This window comes from Apus apus, chromosome 8 (genome assembly GCF_020740795.1).
Source record: "Apus apus isolate bApuApu2 chromosome 8, bApuApu2.pri.cur, whole genome shotgun sequence".
Classification (NCBI taxonomy): Eukaryota; Metazoa; Chordata; class Aves; order Apodiformes; family Apodidae; genus Apus; species Apus apus.
In genome coordinates this window covers 8,257,979-8,280,376 of record NC_067289.1, presented here as the reverse complement: position 1 = coordinate 8,280,376, position 22,398 = coordinate 8,257,979, and the positions used below count along the sequence as shown (strand labels likewise).

Sequence of the window (22,398 nt, the reverse complement as noted above, 5' to 3'; positions counted from 1 at the left end):
GGGATAAAATAGAGTGGTTTAAAGATAAAACAGTTGATTCACGACAGGCGTGTTTCCTGCTGCACAAAACTGTTGGTCAAACGTACAGATTTATTCAACATATTTTTTTTTTAACTAACCGAGCTTCTGTAGAGTTCTGCTTCAACTCAAGTGAATGGTGGCAAGAATTCGGTTTACTCTAGACAGGAAAAAAATTCCTTTGAGAGTCTGGGTCCGATGCCCTAAATCCGCGGTGCTGGGATGATCCCGGAGCTTTGGGATGCAGCCGGGAAGGTCTTGTGTCCTGCGCGGGCGGAGAGACCGCGCTCCGCCTGCGAGGCTGAGCCGAGGGCGCCGGGGCGATGCTGGCGGGGCCGGGGCGATGCTGGGGGGCCGGGGCGAGGCTGGGGGGGACGGGGCGAGACTGCGTCCTCCCGCACACAAACACCGCTCCCGGCGTCACTCCAACAGGGTTTTTTGCCCCGTGCCCGGGAGCTGCAGGTGAAGGGGTTTGTTACCACCCTGCTCATCTGGGGGGGGGGGGGAAACTGAGGCAGCGCCGCCACCAAGTGCCCCAGGTGAAAACGCAGGGTGGGTTTGGCGCCTGGGAGCAGAAGGAGCTTCTCGAGCTGCTGTTTGCGAAGCTTTTCGAAGCAGCCGCAGCTCTGGCTGCTGCCAGCAGCGTTACCGATAGCAGCAGCGCCGACCCGGAGCTGGCAAGCTCTGCCGGGCAGCGCTGAGCCCAGGAGCCGGGGGGCTGCAGCCCCCGCCGCAGGCCGGGCACCCCCATGTCCCCTCCGCGCTGCTCCGCGAGGCTGTGGGTGACAGACGGGCCCCGCGGCGGCTTTGTCCGGGGCACCGGCACTAGCCGGCACACTGAGACGGAACTGACTTTTATGTCTGAATTTACTGTAAATACGCATGCAGAGAATATTTTTTTTTAAGCCTCATGGTCGAAGCGCCTAAACTAAAGCAGGGGTGTAGGTACACGGGGTTACCCTCCGCATTGCCTTAGAGACACCGGCCAGCTCAGGCGTCACCGGTGCGCAGCTGCTTTGATCTTGCCCATCTTTATACGTATATATTCCACGTATAGGTGTGGAACGGGGTGTGTGCGTAAGCCTGCGCGTCCTTGTTGGGTCTCCGCGTTCAGAGGCAGTCCCTCTAGGAGGGTTAGCCCTGGATTTTTCTAAGCGTCCCCCCGCCCCGGCTGCTGCCCCTGTGCATAAACGATATCCGTGTTCGCGGTGAACGGGGGGGTGGTTCGTCCTTTGTCGCTGCTGCCGCGGAAGCTCCGTCGGGCGTTGATGCGGATTAGCCTGAGCTGTCCTCTTCTCCCCCGCCGTTGCTGGAAAAACCGTTTCCCGGCGGTGGCCGCGTCCGGCGTCCTCCCGCACCCCCGGGCACGGGCACGGGCAGCTTAGGGACAGGCACGGGCAGCTCAGGGACGGGCAGCGCAGGGACGGGCAGCGAGGGACGGGCAGCTCAGGGACGGGCAGCGCAGGGACAGGGACGGGCAGCGCAGGGACAGGGACGGGCAGCGCAGGGACGGGCAGCGCAGGGGCAGGGACGGGCAGCGCAGGCCGCGCGCCCCGCCAGGTGTCGCTGTTGCTCAACGGTGGCGCCGCGGCGGGCGGGGCGGCGGGAGCTGCCGGGAGCCGGGGCCACCCCGGGCGGGCCGCGGGAAGGGTCCCTCAGCGCGGCGGCTCCCCCGGCGCTCCGCGGCACTTGGGGAAACCGTGCGGGCTGCTCCTCACTTTCTTGTTGTTTCTTATTTTTTAAATTTTAGTTTTGTTTGTCTGTAATTTTTTTGGTGTCCGGACATTGTTAAAGACCCCCGCGGAGCGCTCGCCTCCCGGTGGGCCCGCGGCCATCGCCAGGTTCTGCCACCTCGGCACCCCCGGCACCCCCAGCCCCCCGCCCGCAGCCGCGGGAGCAGCGCCCGGCCCCGCTCCCTGCCCGCAGCACCGCGCGGGGCGGGGCGGGCGGCGCGGGGCGGGCGGCGATTGGCGGCGGGGCCTGACGGGCAGGGCTGCCCCGCCCCCCCGGCAATGTCTATCGCCCGCCGCGCGCCCCATGTAGGCAGTTATTCCACTGGGATAGAGCGGCCGGAGCGGCGGCGGCATGGCCGGGGTCCCGTTCTGCGCCCTCCTCCCGCTCCTCGTCGGCGTCTGCGGGGCCGTCACCGGCTCCCGGGTCTATCCCGCCAACGAAGGTGAGGCGCCGTGCGCACGTCCCGCGGCCGGGCTCCGCGCTCCCTCGGCTGGGCGCCGCGGGGGAAAGTTGGGTGCCCCCCGAGCGGGCGGCGGGCGATGCCCCCCTGGCCGCCTCTGCCCTCGCGGCTGCTCCTCTCGCCGTCGGGCCCGCGCTGTCCCGGCCGGTGTCTGGGCGTGCGGCGGTGTGACCCGGCCGAGCGCTGCGCAGGCCGCCCGGGACGGCAGCACAGGTGTCGCGGGGTGGAGCGGCCCGCGCGTCCCTCGGCGCCGCCGCCTTCCCGGGCCGGGCCGGGCCGGGCCGCGGGGTGAGCGCTCCCGCCAGCGGCGCCGGGGCGGCCCCGAGCTGCGAGGGCGGCTCATTAAACCGGTTCTCCCGGGAGCTCTCGCGGCTCCGGGCTGTTCCCCGCGGCCGCACCGCAGCTGCTCCCGCGGGACGGTTCGGCGGCCGCTCCTCGGGGGAAGCCCGGGGCCATCCCGTGGTGCGGCCGGGCGGGGGAGGAACCTGCGGGATCTCCGGGTGCCCGGCCGTGCTCCAGGCGGGGCTGGGCGAGTGCCCGAGGTCCCGGTCAGTGACAGCTTCTCACTCCTCTCTAACGGGCAGTGGCGCCGGTAGGCGCGGCGGCAGATGCCGGGTGCCCCGCGCGCCCCGCTCCCGCCCGCCGCTGTCCCTCCGAAGTAGGAGCACTTGGAGGTGCCGCTGCCGGAGGAGTCCGGGGGATTCACTGGTCACCCCGCCGTCTGCCAGCGGCTTAAACGCGCGGAGGAATGAGCGTGCGATTCCTCAGATCTAAACCAGAGTTTCAGATTATTTAAGGTAATGGCGCAGTTGGAAATAACGTTGAATTTCAAGTTGGAGGTGGATGCGATCATGGTCCACACATATGGAAACGTTCAGGTGAACGATTTATTTTAATATTGCCTCTTGGCAGTTGGAATTTAATTTATTTTATTTGTACCTTTCTGCAGTTACCTTGCTGGATTCCCGATCAGTTCAGGGAGAACTGGGGTGGATAGCAAGTCCCTTGGAAGGAGGGGTAAGTTTTAAACCGTTATCTGATCAAAAGGGTAAAGGGGGTGATTAGTAACTTTCAGAGAATCCTAATGGCTCGATTATTGTTGATTGTGGTGAGGAGGTCAGATTTCTTCCCTGGTTTACCAAGTGAATTACTCTTTGTTGCAGAAACTCTATACTCCCTTTGGATGGTTCTGTCACGGAAGAAGTGGAAACCAAAAGGGCAGAAAAGAGGTTTCAGAATTAGGAGATTGGTTGAAGCATAGGCTTAGATGCCTACTTAAAACCAAAATACCAACGAGGAATGTGATCTGTGACTGAAGTGACATTCTTTACTGTAATTATTGTATCTGTGGGCTGTGTCAGCTGGGAGATGTTCAGGGCAATTGCTGTTCTATTTCTGCATGAAGGAGTAGGGATCAATATACAAGATAGACATTTTTGTGTGACAGGACCATTGTCCTATTTCCGGATGTAAACGTAGTGTGTTTTGGTGTCTGAACAGAAACTGAAGCACCTAGTGCTCGACGGTGATTCCTTGGAGTTTCTTTTTATGTATTTTTCAAAGAGACAATTGTAAGACAAGATTGCTTGAATTCACTGCCCGATGGTGATGTGATGACATTAAGAGATTCACACATCTGTCACTGGGACTTAGGCCTCTTAGCTTAGTGAGCTGCAGGCAAGGTATCTCTACTAATTCAGTTTTCTGTTAGTGGATGGATACCTTGCTGCTCCCTCATCTGTGCCCTGTCCTGCAGGGTGCCCAGGGCTTTTGTGGGAAACTCCTAAACGCACTAGACTTTGGAGTTGGTAGGATCTGATGGAGACAATAATTCATGGGTGCTTTTGGATTTTTTTTTTCATAAGCAGTTAGAAAGGCTTTTTCTTTCTTGAAGTGAACAATCTAAGAAAAATCCCAGCAATGCACACTAATATACCCCCCAATCCTTTTAATATGAAATGAGTAAAACAGCTTAGTATGCTTAAGCAGAAGTAACTAAGTCAAACTGATGGAAAAATAAAAAGTGTTGAAAGATTGTGCACAATAAAGCACCGGATTCTTCAGGAAAGCTACAAACTTTTTTGTGTGCGTTCCTGCTGATAATTAGAAGAAGCAGAACTAAGGGAACAGCAGTGAGTGGAAGGAATCCGAGGTTGCGTTGGTTGGTGATGCATTATGCATAAGCTCTGAATAATCGTAAGACAGAAGAATGGGGGATTGTTTTGCTCCCCCATTGTTGTCCTGGGTGAACTTGACTACAGTCTTGGCTTGTGCTCTGCCGGAGCACTCTGCTGTCCTCCAAACTCGGGTTTTTCAAAGAGTGGGGAAGTGATTGGCAGGCCTGAGGCAGCGCCGGCGCTGCACGTTCACTGCTGATTGCAGGCAATTGCCCTCGTCTTTTGACAGTGTGGAAAGGTACAGCTCTATCTCAGTCAGAGTCAGGCTTCCTTGTTAATCCTATACCCTGGAAAGGTCACTTAATGAGATAGGGTCTTTCATACCTCTCTCCAAAGGGTATCTAAGCTGTATATTAAAATAGGACCTAAAATACAAGTTTCAATAAGTCTGTAGTAGAACTGATAATTGGAGGACAGTTGTATATTATAAATGCCTATTGGATTCTCCCATGCTTTATCTGAAAGAGCTATGGAAGCTTGAGAAGGAAATGTGTGCTCCTATTGTGGACATGACTTGTTTCACCAAACCTACATACATGTGTTCTATTTTTAAGCCAGTAGTGAAAAATTTAAGAGTACATGGTATGTCTCTGAGTTACAATGCTTGGAAGGCATTTATTTTAACTTCATATACTGCAGATTTATTTCAAGCAGCAGCAATGAACTCCTTTTTTAATCTTTTTGGGAAGATCCTGTCCTTTGGTGCTAGTTTTTCTTTAACTGTGTGTGCCTTGTTGTCTATTACAACATATATTTTTCTCAATCTATACCACACAGATCCTGAGATGTAAGGGTTGTTTGGATAATCAGGCTGGAGAGAAATATAGTCGTTTAGCAGTGACTAGCAGTAATCAAATATATAGTAGCCCTGGAGGAATTAATGAATAACATTATAAATATAATTAATGATTTACTCTTGCATTTCACAGTTGAAAAGCAGGTTTTGTGTCCAGAATGTTTTACTCTACATCATTAAACCGTGGGAAGAGCTGAATTATAAAAGTCAATTTCATCTTGAAAGCAAAAAGTTAACAGCTTTGACCACATACGTAGAGTTACGAATCATTTGCAGTGGCTGGAAATTTGGACATTCAGGGCTGTAGTTATTTTCAGCTCTGGCAGTAAGATACATTTAGGTTTGTTTTGTGTACATGTGCTTATGAAATAGGAAACCTAGCTCTGTACATTTGTGTGTGTCAGGAGACAGAGGCAGGTTGAGAACGTGACCTGAAACTGGCTGAATTTAGTTGCGGTCTGTCCGTTGACCTCAGCAGTCTCTTTATTGAATTCTCTAGCAGCATCTCCCATTGTATAAATGTACTAAAGGAAATCCCATCAACAAGTATTATTTCCCTCTGCCTCTTCCTTTCTCTTGTACCACACACAATATAGGTAGCATAGACAGCCTGAAGATAAGCAGAATGGAAAGTGATGGATCACAAAGACAATATTGTAACAGTAAACTAGCTCTGTGGCAGCTGTAAATTAAACAACTCTGTCTTCTTACTAACACCATGTTACACTTTACATTGATAGATGACTTTTTAAGATTTATTTTTTTCTTTTCTCTGAGAAGGAGTGACATGCTGAGTATTGATTCCCTCCCCTCCTTCATTTTAATTTGCAGTTATCTCTAGGCAGCAAATAAAATATTATACTTTCTGCTCCTAGTGACTCATGGTGCTAACTACTGTCATTCTATAAACGGATTCAGCTAAGCTGGAATCTCTAAGTAGAAATCACTTGCATAAGAGCAATCCTTGTGAGAAGAATGAAGGATATTATACAAGAAGCCCCTTAACGTTAAGAAGGCTTCTGTTTATCAGAGCCATGGCTTCAGCAGTTCTGAAAAGCATTTCTGGGAAGTCTTTAAAGTTACTGCTGTTTTCCAAGAATAATTTTATATGCTTCATTGTATCGCCTGCAAACCCAGACAGTGTATCATTATCCACATTTATTTTTTTAAGAAGGATTTTTCTGATGCTGAAGGCCTATGGGATTTTTGCTGTAAAGACCTCTCTCCCTAATGCCCCTTTGTCTCCCCTGTCTATCTCTACCAGAAAAGCACCATGATAAGCTTTTTTCTGTCTATGATAATCCTTAAAACAATTACTTTTAAACTGTTGGTTATGTTTGCTTTCCTTTTGTAAGTTAATTGTGCTGAACTATTGGCCAGATTATTGTTTCCATTCATTCTTTGAATTGTGTGTATTGTTTCATAATTATGTTGCCTATTAGTTTGGCACTTCTGAAGATGCCTGAACTTGATTTAAGGGGTGTAAGAGTTCTGAAGCATCACGCTACTGTGATCTTTCAGCACTTAGTGTCTCTGTTCACCTTTTTGGGTTTTTGAGAATATGATTTTTGCTATTTCCTGATAGTTCCTCTAGGAAAAGATGTGTAATCCTCATTCTTTTCTCACCTTCACACTAATAAGAAACTTTGCAAAGTTGTGTCAGTGTTGTTGGTTGACTGATGAGGATGTGTCCTTACCTGTCCTTATGTCTCTTAAGTGCCACCCAGATCTCTCTAGGTGGCTATTTCTGTCCACCTCCAAAATAAAGATTGTTCAGTATGACTGGGATATTGCTACTCCAGGAAAGTAGTTGACAGCTTAGAGAAGTATTAAGGAGTGGTTTAAGACTTAAACATATGTGGTAGTAATGCCAGAAATCTGGATGTTGCTCTGTCTCTGCCCGGTGGTTCTTGTGTGACCAAGTCATGCGATATCACTGTTTGATAGTCCCATGTTCAAACTGGGGTCCATGTGTTTTCTGCCCTGTCTGCTACAGGGGAAGCAGCCTAGTGTCCCTGACGTGCAAGGAGCCTAAAGTGCTGTGCGTAGCCCTGATCTAGGCAGGGTTCTGTGGGTTGGACTGTAGTACAAATAAGCACAGTAAGTCAATATTCTTGGATTAGTTCAGAGAACCTTTAAAACAGATGCTTGCTTCTTGAGGTGTTACTTGATTTGGAGCTTATCTCCTGAACAGGTTCTTCTTTTAATGTCCAAGTAGTTGAGGTCTTGGCTATGGCTTGGTCTGTTGAATTTTCTTTGTTTTCCTGTAATGGAAGAAACACAGTCTCCACATTAGTTGTTGGAAGTGCAGATTGTTAGCTTTGAAGCTCTTTTGGTTCCTTTCAATAGTGACATATTTTTCTTCCCCTTTCCCTCTTTGCAGTGGGAGGAAGTAAGCATCATGGATGAGAAGAACACTCCGATCCGCACCTATCAAGTCTGCAATGTGATGGAACCCAGTCAGAATAATTGGTTACGAACTGATTGGATTCCCCGTGAGGGGGCTCAAAGGGTATATATCGAAATCAAGTTCACACTAAGAGACTGCAACAGCCTGCCGGGTGTCATGGGGACTTGCAAAGAGACTTTCAACCTTTATTACTATGAATCGAACAACGATAAGGAGCGTTTTATTCGAGAGAGCCAGTTTGCCAAGATCGACACCATTGCTGCGGATGAGAGCTTCACCCAGGTGGACATTGGTGACAGGATCATGAAGCTGAATACAGAGATACGGGATGTGGGACCACTTGGCAAGAAAGGGTTTTACTTGGCTTTTCAGGACGTTGGTGCCTGCATTGCTTTGGTGTCTGTTCGTGTGTTCTATAAGAAGTGTCCTCTGACAGTTCGAAACCTGGCACAGTTTCCAGACACTGTTACTGGAGCTGATACATCCTCTCTGGTGGAGGTTCGTGGCTCCTGTGTCAACAACTCGGAAGAGAAGGATGTGCCAAAAATGTACTGTGGGGCAGATGGAGAATGGCTGGTGCCCATTGGCAACTGTCTGTGCAATGCTGGCTATGAAGAACATAATGGTGAATGCCAAGGTAGGATGAGCCATATTGTACTTTTCATTAGGACCTTAGCTGAATGCATAATTGAATTGGAGATGAGAGTAAATGGAGTAAAGCCAGTAATTAGCAGCCCCTGTGGGATGCGGTGGGACAGAGGGGTTTAATGAAGAAGTCCAGTAGCTCCAGGTGGCAAGGCTAAGAATTACCTAATGCAAAACAAATGATCCCGCAGTAATAGGCAGAAGGTGAAACACATTTTCTAGCAGGTGCCTGAATTTGAATTGGCTCCCAGTAGTCACCAAAATGTGAATGACTGCAAAACAGTGCAGTTGAGCTACCATTGTTTAAAGACACAAATATTTCAAGTTTTATCTGAAGTGAGCTTTGTTAAGCATAGGAAATTCTGGCAAAATTTCCTTTGAATAGTGCAGTGGGATAAGAACCTGTTGGGGAGGGGGCAACAGGAGTTTTAACTGGATTACTTTCCTTCCTTGAGAAGGGCAAGTCATTGGTGTTTTACTTGTTGCAATTTTTTAGCACGAAATAACCCTTTGATATTTGACACTGCTTCCTTTGTTAAATATTTTCATTTCGCAGAGGGTCTCTATTGTCGGCTTAATAATAGAGGTGCTAGGATACTCTTAGAAATGTTAAAAGTCTCCACCCAACCCTCCCACACACCCCATCCTGTGTGCTGTGGAACTAGGGATTAAAGTTGGTATGAAAGACAGATAATCCTGAAAATAAAAAAAAAAACCAAAACCACAACATAAAAGATGTTATCTTCACTTTCCCTTCCTGGAAGAAGAAGTTGTAAAAGGTTAGAGAAGGGAGTTTATAAATAAAACATCTTAAGCTTCAGCTTCTAAACTCTTGCTCATGTAAGCATAAATTAAGCTCTAACTCAAATGGATTCTTGCACAGGTCAGTGGGCTTAATTTTGCTGGGTGCTGAATTGAAGATGCTCAGCTCCTTAGTGTATTTGGACCCATATTTTAGGAAAAGCTTCTTTGGAGTCGGATGAGTTTGCTTCATGTTTTCTTGTTGTGTTTTTCACTAGGTCATTTTTTTAATCTTGAGGCTGATAGCAAAAGAGAGCAAGTAACTGGCTGCTTTTGTTCTAGACTCCTGTGAGAGCTATGTCTTTTGAATGTCCTACTGCATTTCTTTTAATTGATGATTTTCAATTAATATTAAGTACATTATTATGCATTGAAATTAAGTTTTGGCAGGAAAGAAGCACTAAGTATAAACTTCGGCCTTTATTTCTAGTGTTTTTGCTGTATGGAAAAAGCCTAAGTGTGCTGTATTGGCCACAAAATCACCATGGGCTGTAGAGAGGACTGAAAGATGAGCAGCACAATGATGAGGCATCCTGTCTGGGGTAAATTACTCTGGTGTGCTGGTGGGGTTTTTTGTTGGGTGTTTTTTTGTTTGTTTTTTAATCCCGTGAGATGGAAATTTGAAAACTTGTGTATCGTTAAATGTGTGAACCTGTGGCTGTGTTACTGACTCGGTGCTGCTGGGGACATGGTGTTGTTACCTCCTAATAGCTTGATAATTTCTAGGCAAAGCTTCTTGACACCTTTACAGCCTGCAATGTGAGAAGAGAAAGTGAATGGCGGAGGGGGGGGAGGGGGTTGGAAGCATATTTGTTTATTGCACAAAAATTATTTGGCCTTCTTCTGAAGGCCTGTTAGTTCAGTACTTGGTCACTTTGATTGACACAGATCTACCATTTTTCAGTGTGAGTGGCCCAGACTTGATGAGCTAATTGTATAACAAATCCTGTGTTGCTTGAGAGGAAATCTCAAGGTTTTGTTTGTGGGCAGTGGTGATAGCAGGATGCTTTTTTAAAAAAATATTTTCGTGATGTTGGTCTAGACTTTGGGGATAAATGTTAGTTTACCTACCTGCTCTTGGCTGCACTTGGGGAAGCTTGGACTCAAGAAACCCAATTCTGTCTTTCCCAGATAAAGGGGAGATCAGGCAATGCCGTATTTACAAAAGAGACAGAAATGGTCTGTGCCTTGGGTTCTCCAAGGTGAAGTTGGTCTGTACTAGTCATTTTGGGAGAATTTGAGCCAGCATGTAATTTGAAAGTGCTAAGCCTGTTTCATTGGCTGTTATTTATAGTTTCCTTTTCTCATGTTTGCCATTATCCGGCCAGAACAGTTTACTGGGAAGCTCCTCTTCATGAATTCATGAAGGTTACCACAACTATGCAGCTTTCTCTCTGGTTTCCAGTGAGGCCTTTAAAGCAGTTTGGCCTTTGACACTGCTGAATGAGGCCTCCCCTTTTCTTACCTCACTTAACTTCATAGTTTAGCAAATGTTCTGCTCTGGCAGGTTTTTGGAGGGGAGGAGGAGAATGAAGTGAGGAGGATTCCTGTGGTTTTGGTACAGAGGATTGGGGTGGGGGGAGAGACTTAGAGTTTGGGTAAAGTTGTAAAAAGGTGCGGGGCTGGGACTGGAGCTGGTGAGCAGGTTCCACCTCAATTGTTTTTCAGTAGGTTGACTGTGGCAGGACAAACACAAGGAGAGGTCAGAGGTTGTCTGTTTCCTCATCCATCTTCCCCTGTGATCCTAGGGTCAGAGTTAGGATTGATTAAGATCTTAAATGTTTGACAAAAGCTCGGTGGGCAGAAATAGTTTAGGCCTGTGGATCGGGGCATTGCCCTTGTTGGGAGATGTGTGGGAGTTGTTGCAGCGCCCTGTCCTCTTCTGGGACCTGTCTCTTGCTGCACGGTGCTGGAATGGGCCACTGGTGCCTGGGTTGCCCTAAAAGCTGCTTCAAGGTCGCTCAACCTTCTGATTTTTCAATAATGGATTTTCCTTGAGCTGCTTTTGCTTAATTTCTGATCTATGTGTGAAATGTAATAGGAAGCCACTTCACATCTAAAGTGGTGCCTGCAGTGGGAATTAACAACTCTCTGACCTTGAACAGAATTTTTAAAAAACTGTCAGTTTTATGAAGGTGTTTGAATATGATGACAAAAAACTATCCTTCCTCTGACTACTGTTTTTTATTGATGATAATTGTCTTACTGAACATCTGTGTGTATATATGTGTGTTTGCACATAAAAATGCAAAACTGAGGGCAGGAAGGGATAGGAGCCACATATTTAAACCATATTTCTTTAGGAAGCTTCACAGGATTGGTTCCACAAAACTGGCCCTGATCAGTGGAAGTATTAGCTGAGCACTGATTCTTACAGGTTCATTTGTAGCAGTGAACTTGGTGCTAAAAACAAAACAAAACAAAAACAACAAAACTTGTTGGTATGTTATTGTTGTTGTTGTTGTTGTTATTATTATTATTATTACTTGTTCTCCCCTAAACCTCTTTCAGTAATGGTTATCCATTTAGCAGAGCATAAATGTGGAATATTGGTGATGGAACATGAAACTGTCCTAACTCGTGGCAAATCTCAAGGCTAAGGTAATTAGTGCTTTAGGGCAAAGTTGAGACATAAAGTAATTTTAAACTTTGCTTGTATGTATCATTGTTATGTAAATTGTTTTATTACGCATTAATATAATGTGGTTTGGATTTAGTTATTATTTTCTTATGATAAAACGTATCTTTTAAAGTCAAAGGAGAAGGGAGAAAACAAGCAGGAAGGGAGAAAAGACAGATTAAAGAAGCAATAGACTGTAGCCATCTGTGATGATTTTGATGCTGTGAAATTACAAATCTCAATTTTAGACCTGCCATTTAGTATAAGTATGTGAGACAGTTGAGATTTTTACTGTGATACTGTAAAGGTTATGAGAGGCAACAGCTTTGTCTTCGTCTACATTTGCTTTTTTGAGTTGTGAATTGGTCAATTGGCAGAAAATCCAGTGTCATTTAAAATATGGCTCAGTCCTGGTTTAATATCATTGCTGCTTTTAGAATTTTCCTTCAAACTTTGATAAGAGGATCCCTAAGAAGTAATAATTTGAATGATAAGATTCTTTTTATCTTTGAGACTTTGAAGAGTGGCTGTGATCACTGAGAGTAGCAGTTGAGTTTACATCAGAAGGGTACAGACTAATTATTTTTTTTTTTTTTTTCTGTGATAAGATTTTTTTGCATGGTGGGTTTTGTAGGGATTGGGAAGTGAAGTAATTTGTGTGTACTTCCCCATTTTAGTCATAGGCAACTTTTTTGTCAGAATTACACTGAACAGTCTGGCTGCATAAAAGGGTAATGAGAAGAGTGACTAAGACTGCAGATTTGGAGTTTCAGAGGTGTTTTTTTTTTTCAGGTTGATTATTTTTGTCAGGGGGGGAGAAATGCACAGACTCAACATGTTATGTTTTAAAAGGAGAAGCGAAGACGGAAGCCACCAGAAGGGACATGGGAGCGGTATTGAAACACAGTCTGTCTGAACCAAATTTAGTTGGTTATCTTCTCTGCTGAAGGAATGATTTGGTTATGTTCTCATGTAGCTCAGTAGATCTTCTGAGAGTTTCTCCCTCTGTGATTTGTGTACTACCCAGTGCACTTCAAAATCTCAATTTAAATGTCATTGCAAGCTCTGTAATGTTTTCTTCCTCCTTGACCCCCTCAGAAGTTGAGCTATAGTTGTCAAGCAGTTGTCCCTTAGTATATCTGTTGGAGAAAGCCTCTGGGACTGCCTGCTTCTGAGTTCCTGACAAAAGTTTTGCTGTTACACAGGGGAGCAATATCTGGTCCTTATTCCACGTGTCTACTAGTAAAAAGTGCAGTCCTCAAAATCAAAGCCAGATGAGCTGTTGAGATAGTAAGAATTTCATGGCAGGACTGGGTAGTCTTTTGTGGGGCATACAGACACTTGTGTGGTGGGTTTGTTGTTGTTGTTTTTGTTGTTTTTTTTTTTTTTTAAAGGCAAAACAAAACTTTCCAGACAGCTCATCTTGCTGGGTATCTGTCTAATAACATGTTCCACTGAGCTCGGTCTTTATTGTGCTTGTAAGAAGTGATTAAATAAATGCTCAGCAGTATACGTCAGTCTTTTGAGACTGCATCAACAAGACCCCAAACTTGTGAGATAAATATCTTACCTGGTTTCGTTCATTATGCCACATCCTTTTGGTATGTTTTGGAGGAGCAGGTGAGGTCACACAGTTTTGTGACTCAGACAATTAACACTCCCATGACTAAATGGCCGTTTTATGAATATTCAGAGCGTTCACCTCCCTGGGAAGCAAACGTGTTCAATCCCTTCTCTTTCCTCCTGCTAGAGACTGAGGAAGGTCTCCCTGTGAATGAGGATTGGCAGCTGTCAGCCGCTTTGCTTTTTGCATGCAGCAAATTCCTCATTTACATCTTTTGTATGCACTCTCATGCAAAGTAGCACACCCATTTCCCCATTTCACAAAGGAGATAAGAGCTTCCCTTAGAAACGCCAGCCAAAATCTCCTTCAGTTTATGCAGAGCTCAGATTTGGATTTTATGCAAATGGATTCTGTTTTGATTTTTTTGATCTCTTTGTTTAAGAGAGTGTAATATTTGCACAGTGTTCTCCTCGTGTCTCAAGGTCTCCTCTTGACTATGACTGATTGTAACTTTCCCCAGTCTCTGCAGCCTGCTTGCTTACTTCAGAGTGGTGTGTGAGAAAGCGCTATGCTCTAAACCCCTGGCTTTTGTAAAATGATGGCTGCAGTTGCAAGGAGTACCGTTTCTCATGCCTGGTGAGGCTGCAGGCCCTTGGGTGTCATCTTTTCTACACTGATATCTTCACTGATAACCACGAAGGCCTTCTGTAGCTCCAGTCTCAACTTGGAGAGTGGCTATCTTTGGGAGGTGGGATCCCCCAGGCTGTAAGCGTGAACACACAAGCACGTGAAAAAGCAACTATATTTTCTGATATTTTCTAAGTTTTGAGTTGACCTTCTCAGTCCTGGTGTAGTGCCCTTCACTTTGCTGGCGTGGCTGCAGAAACAGGCTTGGCCTGTGGTTATAGTTTGGGTGCAAAGGGGGAAAGGGGCTGGTAGCACTTGGGTAAACAGGCACAAATAATCTGTCATCTTTATTTATTGAAAGAAAATAATCTGTGGGAAAAGTTCTGCTTTCTTAAGCTTCATGATTACACAAGAACCCGTATTTTATTTTATTTTTGGTTTTAGTGGCTTTCTTTTCTTTTTAACTTTCCTTTATTTCAACTTCACTTAAAATTGCCTTTGGCTTGAAATAAAGCTGAAGCTCATTAAATGCTCCCAAAACACAGGCTTGTTCAGAACGGTTTTGTTGAAAGGTTTATTGATATAAGTTAGAACACATGCTGCATGAATGTACTATATTTCTTTAAAGTACTGTTTTTCATTTTGTGTCTTTATAAATCAGTGGTATGAAATTGGGACCCTGATCGTGTTGGGGCTGCATTCTATAAGAAACCAGACGGGAAAACAAGGTTGTGGGGGGTTTTTGCTTTTGTTGGATGTCCAATTAGTGTTTAACTTGAAGGTAATTTCACAGGGGTAGTAAACTGCACAGTGTGAAATCTGGTGGCATAATTAAATGGAGGAAAGGCTCTTTAAAACAACAAAGGAATGTGCAAAAATGTTACTTTTGTTCTAATAGTCACCCAGAAGGGGAGGTCATGCTGTTCAAAGTACAATATGGATGGGCTATTAAGGTTTTTTTTTAAAAAAACAAAAACCAAAAAACAACAACCCTATACTGTACAGTTGGTATTTGCTTTGGCTCATTCAGTCATGGATGCCTAAAAAAGCTCACTTTGCTGGTGTACTACTTTTTTATATGGGTGGATTTCAATCTTGCTAAAGGAACCTGTAAAATTAATTTAATCTATACACCCCACTGCAAGAGGTGAGCTCAGAAGCAGGCCTTGTAGCTGCTGGGGGCTGGTGCAGCACTGCAAAAGCTGTGGGGGAGCTGTGGCTTCAGCAGGCTGGGCAAGGTGGGGCTCCTGGGTCGGAGGAGGAGGAGCAGGGGGGATGCTCTGGTACTGCAGCAGCTGGAGGTGGGAGGGAGGAAGAGTAGGTATCTCCTCAGAGGCACACAGGATGTCTGTGGCTGAGATGAGACCCGAGGGAAGACTTAGTGTCCTGACTGCAAGACAGCTTCTTCCTCAGCCACACTCTTCAAAAGACATTGGTCACCCTTCTCTAATGAGTTATCCATCCTGGACGCTGGAGCTCCTTAGAACATCATTTGAACTAAAGCAATCGATAACTATTGGTTCTGCCTGTGTATGTGAATACTTTGTACAGCCACAGTACAAGGCTGCATTACAGTATCTTAATTACCCAGATAATCCTGTTTGCTTGTATTTTTAAACTATGGAGCACTGGGTAATTATTCAATTCTTAATAAAAGGCAAATGGCAATGTAAACAATAATTAGGATGTTAGACTAATGTGCTTCAAAGCAAATTGGATTTTTTTCATACTGTTCAGCATGAAGTCCTATAAAGCTAACAATTTAGTGGCAAGGAAACAAGTTCCACTTTGTTCATATTTTCTGGTGTTATCTCTTCATGCCTTGTTTCTATGAATAAGTTTCCTCTGATGACGCTGCCTGCTCCAAAGCCTTCAGGTTGACAATTGGCTCCCTGCTGTTTGCCTGTGCTCTCCCACGGCTTCCGATGGGCTTTTTGTCCCCTGCAGCCAGGGGTTAGAGGTCAGCAGCATCTCAAATTCTCTCCTGCTGGGAGGGGGGGTGTGGGGGGGCAGGTGAGTGTGGAGGGAGTGGCTGGTGCTGCTGGTGCAGCTGGGGCTCGGTGGGTCGCGGCTGCCCTGGGCCAGGGTCCAGAGGAGCAGGCTGAGCTCAGTGGCTGAGACTCTTCCTTCATCTGGTTTCAGCTCTTTATGCATATTGTCCCATGCTGACTTTAGCCTTGGGAATGGAGATGTTCTTGAGGGGAAATTCAAGTTTTTGGCTCTTTAATCTTTGAAAGCAGAGTAATGTGCAGGGAGCTACAGCTCGGTATCTCCCTTGGCTTTGAGAGCACTCCGAGTTTTCACATCTCATCTCTCATTTAACTAGAAGCATGATGTGAGCCGCAAGCTAGGATGCAAAATATTCAGTTGACTTCTGTCTGCAAACTTCGTGTATGTAACATGTTTCAGTACTTCCACAGACAAGTCAATTAAATCCTGTTGTTATATCCATTCCTTGCATTGTATTTAGCCAGTGATCAAAGACTGAGCTGGTAGCAAAGGTGATAGTCAATATAATAATGCTGCTGCTTTCTGAAATATTTTCATAATCCCTCTGTCACACCGGGGGTTTTGTCTGGACTTCGCCATGCATTCTCAGCGGTCTAAAAGTATTGAACAATTTGCTTTATTTTCCCTATTACCAGTGCTAGGAAATGCCAAAATGTTCTCCAGTGTTGATGCTGAATTACAGAAATTGAATTACAGAAACTGAATTTTAACTACATTTTACTTCTGAGAAGTGGTGGTGGGGGAAATCAGTGGAACACTTCAAGAGATTATGGCTGAATTTTTTTTATACTTAGAGTGGCTATCTTTATACTAGAGTGTGCATTTAAAGGGTGTGGATTTTCTTATTTTAAATCCCAGGGGCTTTTTGCCAGGCCACATTTTAATAGCATTAATTAACAAGTCTGTCTTTCCATACATCAAACATCTCTGTCTGGGGAGCTGAAGAATACCAACCAGCACTTCTGTGAACTTGGTGCTTGAATTCATTTGTTTTCAGTTTTAAGTGTTTTCTGCAGTTGAAAAAGACATCGCAGCTTTGAAAACAGTTTCCTTTTGAAGTGTCCAGCCTGGCAATATGAGGGAAGCAGCCACTGGGCAAATTAGCATGTTAAAAGACCGGATCAATACCTTCCCCTCCCCTGCTCTCTGCTGGGGCTGGGCAACCCTTGCTCCGGGTCTGGCCAGCTGCACCGGTGCGTTTCAGGGGAGCCATCAACAGTGGCGTGGGTTGCATCAAGCTGAGACAGCTTGATCGAGTGCCCAGCCTCTTTCAAGCATGGCAATTTGAAATGGATGTGGGGGAACTGATAGGTTTAGGAAGATCAGGGGGCCTGCGTAATTATGGAGAGGATTAGAAGGAAAGCATAGGGAGGAATAGGAGATCAATTGTAGGGCACAAGTTGCCTGAACTCTCCTTCAGATGCTGGAGTATTCAGTTTTGTTGTGCTTAGCTGGTGCGTGTAAAAGACTTCTTCAGGCTTTTTCAAGAGACAAGTAGACACAAATTAAAAAGAGAGTGTGTGGGCAGTCCCTACTGTTTCACAGAAATGCTTGGGGCAATAGCTGCTGGATAAGTGTAGCAGGAGATGCTTAGATATAACTGTTTGCCAACAAACCCAAGAAGATGTTTCTGGTTTTCCCCAGTATGTAGTCTTCAGCCCCAGCCTGTGTCCTTTCAAACCTGAAATGGCACTTGCTCTAGGTGAGGTGCTCTCCCCTGCCCTTGGCCTTCTGGTAGCCAAACTCCTGCATTCTGATGAAGGCCTTCCTGGGGCTTTTGGCCAGTGTCCCATGTCTGTGCTTTTGGGGAGAGACAGCCCCTTCATCCCTCCTTGAGATGGGGTGAACATTGAAGGTTGCTCCTGTGTCTATCAATGTTAAAACAACTGATTGCAGTAGTCAGAATTGCACTGGAGCTATTCTGCATTAGAGACTATTTCTTGAGAGGCTTCCTGTGGTCTTGTGCACCGGAGATGCTAGAAGATAGCCAAAATCTGTTGCTGTTTCTTTTTATTGGCTTCAGTGTTTGTGTTTGGCACATCTGCCAACCTCCCTTTAATCTGGTAACATTTATTAGGTTGAGGAATTTTGTCCACTCATAATTAGTTCTTGGATTTCCTCATTTATTTTTGTGGTGATCAGAAGTGTCCAGGGTAGAGCTAGTAAGACAGCTAAAACCAGGGCCAGGTTCCTACACACACTCCACCTGCTCATTAATCAAGGACTCTGCAGTTAATGAGAGTACTTTCCAGGTAATATTTAATCTCTACTAGTAATAGTTACACTTAATGTGAAATAACTTTGCAGTTTGTTGCTGAAGTCATTCCCATGATGCATTAGAAACTGTCCTCCTGCACTAATCCCAGACACAGTTCTCTCAGGCTCACCTGAATTTGGACTGCTTCTGAAAATCCATGCAATATTAAAATATTGGATCCAATACTTATGGCTGGAGTATATGCTTTAGTGGGTGCTGGGTAACCCTACACACACATAGGCATGGCTGATAATGTATATTGTTTTGTAATGCTTTGAGGTTCAAAGGCCTGTCTTAGGTGGGGAGGAAAGTTGAAAGGAATTGAAGAGGTGAAATTGGTGTGCATAACTTAAGGTGCATTACTAATTACCCACCTGACTATTTCCATCCCTTTTGGCTGAATCTACCCATGTGCAGGTCCTTTATACATTTAGTTGAATCACTTACAAGTTCTTGGTGGCTCTCTGAGGGCATGCACTCAGTACCCAGTTTTAATGTACTCACATGTAATGTGCTTGGTAATCTTGGATTCCCCACACCCAGTAGCTTGGGAAAGTGAGCTCAAAGGGTTGTGGGCACTGAGATCACCCATTTACAGCTTCAGGATGGATAGAATACTTTAATTTGTGAAAGAAATTAGAAGAAAATCACTTCACAGTCACTTCTTTGTGGAGTGGCAGCAGAAGAGAGAGGAGCATGGCCACCGCATTGCCAAGGAGGGCAGTTGGCTGGCTCCAGAAAGGGGCAGGAGACCTTGTCTACTGTGAAAGAGCAGTGATGGCTCTGATGGAGGCTGAAAGAGAAGCACAATGGGTCTCATCCAGCACTCCAGCGGCCTGTCCTTGTCTTGGCAGGAATGGTGCAGTCCCAGGAGTGGGGTGACTTTTCCATATCACATCTCCTTTCTGTTAGGCTGCACTAGAACAGTGACTGTGCAGAGCTGGTCCTTTGGTTCAAGATGAACAGTAATCAGGGTACAAAAGTGTGAGAAAGAGTCTGTCTTTCCTGCTTGGTTGGGTGTCGGTCTGTCCTTCTGTGCAGTCAGAGGAGCCCTGTAGTTTTTTAGCAGCTTCCAGCTCGCTGTGGTGGTACTAGGGAGAAGGAGCTCAGCCTGCCTTATTGCTCTGCTTCTTTAAAGGCCACCATTGACTCCTCTTTCTTGTGGTTGTGCGTTTAGTTGGCCTTCTGCAGGGATCATGGTAATTTGACCTCTCTGTACACCTCTATGAATTTGAGTTAAAAATGCACTGTAGCAGAGCAAAGGAGAGATGTTTTTCCGTGGGATTGTTGAGCTCCTTGAGAATGCCAAATGGCTAAGTTAACTCTTGTGCAAACACTGCCTTTTACTTGACTTTGTAGTTTGCCCTTTGAAATACAAACATATTTGTGTCAATCAGCAAGTCTCCCTTCCGGAGTACTGGTTGACCCTGTGCAAAGAAATGTGACTGTGCAATTATTAAAGGTGAGGCCTTCATTTTAACAAATGCTGAGTAATTGCTATTCACTTGTCTCTGTACCTCTCTCATAAATGATGGTGAACTGCCCTTCATCCCAGCTAAATAACAAGGAAGATACTTGTTTGGAAGGAATAACTCTTCAGAAATTTGCGATCTGTCAGAAGTATTGTCACAGGGACTTGTGGGTAGAGCAAAGAAAAAAGTTGCCTGTCTCATCTTAGAGTGCAAGAGTCTTATTTGGGCTTTAAAATGCAATTAGGTCAAGTATTATACCTGTGTCACTTGGAGTTAGTAGAGGCTGTGGAAGCCTAGCAGAGGGCAGAATTTACCCATTATAAAACAATCTGAAGCAAATATGTAAATGTGATATTCTGGCAACTTACCTACACTTCTTATGATAAAAAGATGAAAGCTCCTTCTGTCCCCTGCCATAATATTGGCAGATATTGGAAAAAGGCTGTTCATGTTTCCCAGGAGTTTTTCCACAGTCTGGAGACTTGGACCTGGTTGGTGCCACTGTCCTGATTGATTCTGTGCAGGGAAGGGATCTGCCATGGTGGTGAGGCTACGGATGAGCCATGCCAAAGACACAAAATCAGTCAGTGCAACTGTTTTTGGAGAATAACCGCTGTCCTCTTCCAGATGTTTTTTTGTTTATTAGTAAAAACCTTCTGAAGAACCACAAGCCTGGTGTAAAATTTCATTTTATTAAGCATTATTGATGCTCTATAGAAATACTACCAAAATAGCCTAGTGCTGATGTGATCTGCCTCTTCTTTCTGTGTTAGCTTGTGGTTCCTGTATCTTCATTCAGTCTGTATGTGATTTCTCAAAATAAATTGTTTATTGCCCTGAGCTCAGCATCATGAATCTTGCAAGCAGACCTTTGACAACAAGTACACATCATAAGGGGAAATAAATTTTCTTTGAGAGCGGTTCAGTTTGTTCCTCAAAGAGATTTTTTTGAGAAAGTAGTTGATTCTGTTTTACCTGTTCACATCAGCTAGCTTATTTTGGCTGTAGTCCAGAAGGAAGTAATTTAAATACTAGCTGGTGTCTTTAACTAGTCCAGACCTTGCTTAATGGATCTGTAGCCCTCATTCAGGCTTAAGAGACCAAGGCATCTCTTCTGTCCATGTTAGCACATACTTTAGGGAGTTTAAACTTTGGACTTGCTTAGGGTTGAAGATATTTTGACAAGTCTCTCATGTCTCTTCTTTAACCACAAGTGCATAGAATCTGGCTGTGAGCATGGAGCTGGTAAAAGGCAGGAAATAATGAGCCTAAATGGCAAAAAGAGAAGATTAGGCTAGACCTGAGGAAAAAAATAAATTCCTAATTGTAGAGCTCTGTAGTGCCAGTGCACATTGTCTGGGGATGTGGGGAAATCTCTGCATTGGAGGATTTTCAGAATAAGTTAGTTAGACTTCTGGTAGCATGGTTTAAGCACAGGTTATCCTCCTGTGGGGCAAGGAAATAGAGTAACTGGAGTAGTCTCTGACCTCATGTCTTATAGAAAATGGTATTGCACAGTTGCTATGGAATTACCATTATCTTGCAGCTGAAAGATAGCTCTTGAGGTCTCACATGGAAATTAAGAGACTTGACTGTTTTATCTCTTGATCTTTTGGGAAAAAGAGAAACTTTTTCAGTCTGAAGAGGTCTCTTGGCTGCTAGAGCTCTTGCTTTTGCATTTCAATTTTCCAGTTAACTAACCAGGTAGTTCCAACTCACCAGAACCCTCTTTAGGCATCTTGGACACCCCTCTATCCCTTCCAGTCTCCTGCAGGTAATGACACTGAACAGGCCCTGGCTTTTCCAAAGGACTGTGGCTCTATCTATGAGGTTTGTAGCTTTATTTTACTGTCCCTAGTGTCCCCCTTATATCTGAGCCCATGGTAATCGTACAGTATGGCAGGGAAGCTGCAGAGCAACCACAAAGAGCTCTACCTGCTTCTGGCTTGCCCAGACAGACAAGCAGAAATGCAGCTTCTGTCAGGGACCTGCCTCCACCCTCATGTGCAGCAGTACTGCTTTCATCACACCCAAACATCACCCTGTCTCTAACACTTTGAAAAGCCCAGAGTAGATGTGTGTGGCAGATGCAGTACTATGTGCCCTGTTTTGTGAGGCTGTGTGTTTTGGCTTAACTTTGCATTCCCTCCCACGCATCTCGGATATTTAGCACATTTTTATCTCGGGTTGTTGAAAGATGGCCTCCCTTGTGCAGATAGAAACCTTTTCTTTGCATCCAGGTTGGTTTTAATGTGCAGCGCATGTGCTCACTTGCAGGTTGAATAAAGAAGTACTGACTGAGGAAATATTGGCTGCTCAGGTGCAGTGGTATATCTGTTGGGATGCAGAGAAGGGATATTAAAATTGTTTACGAGGTCAGAGCTCTAGCAAGCCTTGCGCCACATCTGAGTTACGGTATCATTACCTGAGCTGCGGGAAACAAGAAATAAAACCTTTTACCGTGAAATATGAGGAATGCTTCTGACTTTGAAGTATAGAGAGGAAGAAAAATGTACACTGCTTCCTAGTACGTTCTCTTTGTTCTGTTGCAGTGGGGTTTTTTGCTTGCTTGTGCCACACACAGAATAGATACGGCATTTTGTTTATAACGTTTGTGCTAGAAATGCTCCTTTTACTAGTTCATTTCTTTCTGGGTCATGCTAGGAAAAATGTTCCATTCTAGAAGGAATAAATTATTCAAGCTTATTTAAATAAACTTGCTATTATTTTTCTACCTGATACATGCACTGTTGCAAGTCCAGTTACTGTTTTCTTTCATCACATTGTATTTCCCGTCCTTTACATGA

General features: G+C 45.2%; 1 protein-coding gene across 2 annotated transcripts in view; it reads left to right on the top strand.

Moving 5' to 3' along the window:
* The first annotated feature begins 2,101 nt into the window (after positions 1-2,101).
* Positions 2,102-22,398, top strand: part of EPHA4 (EPH receptor A4) — a 105,063-nt gene continuing 84,766 nt past the window's right edge. The window contains exons 1-3 of one of the 2 annotated variants that reach the window (XM_051626517.1): positions 2,102-2,194; positions 3,162-3,229; positions 7,569-8,232. In XM_051626517.1, the coding sequence (XP_051482477.1) occupies positions 2,104-2,194; positions 3,162-3,229; positions 7,569-8,232 (823 nt within the window). In that variant the 5' untranslated portion in view covers positions 2,102-2,103. The remainder of the gene's footprint in view (positions 2,195-3,161; positions 3,230-7,568; positions 8,233-22,398) is intronic. The other variant, XM_051626518.1, reaches the window with a different exon arrangement.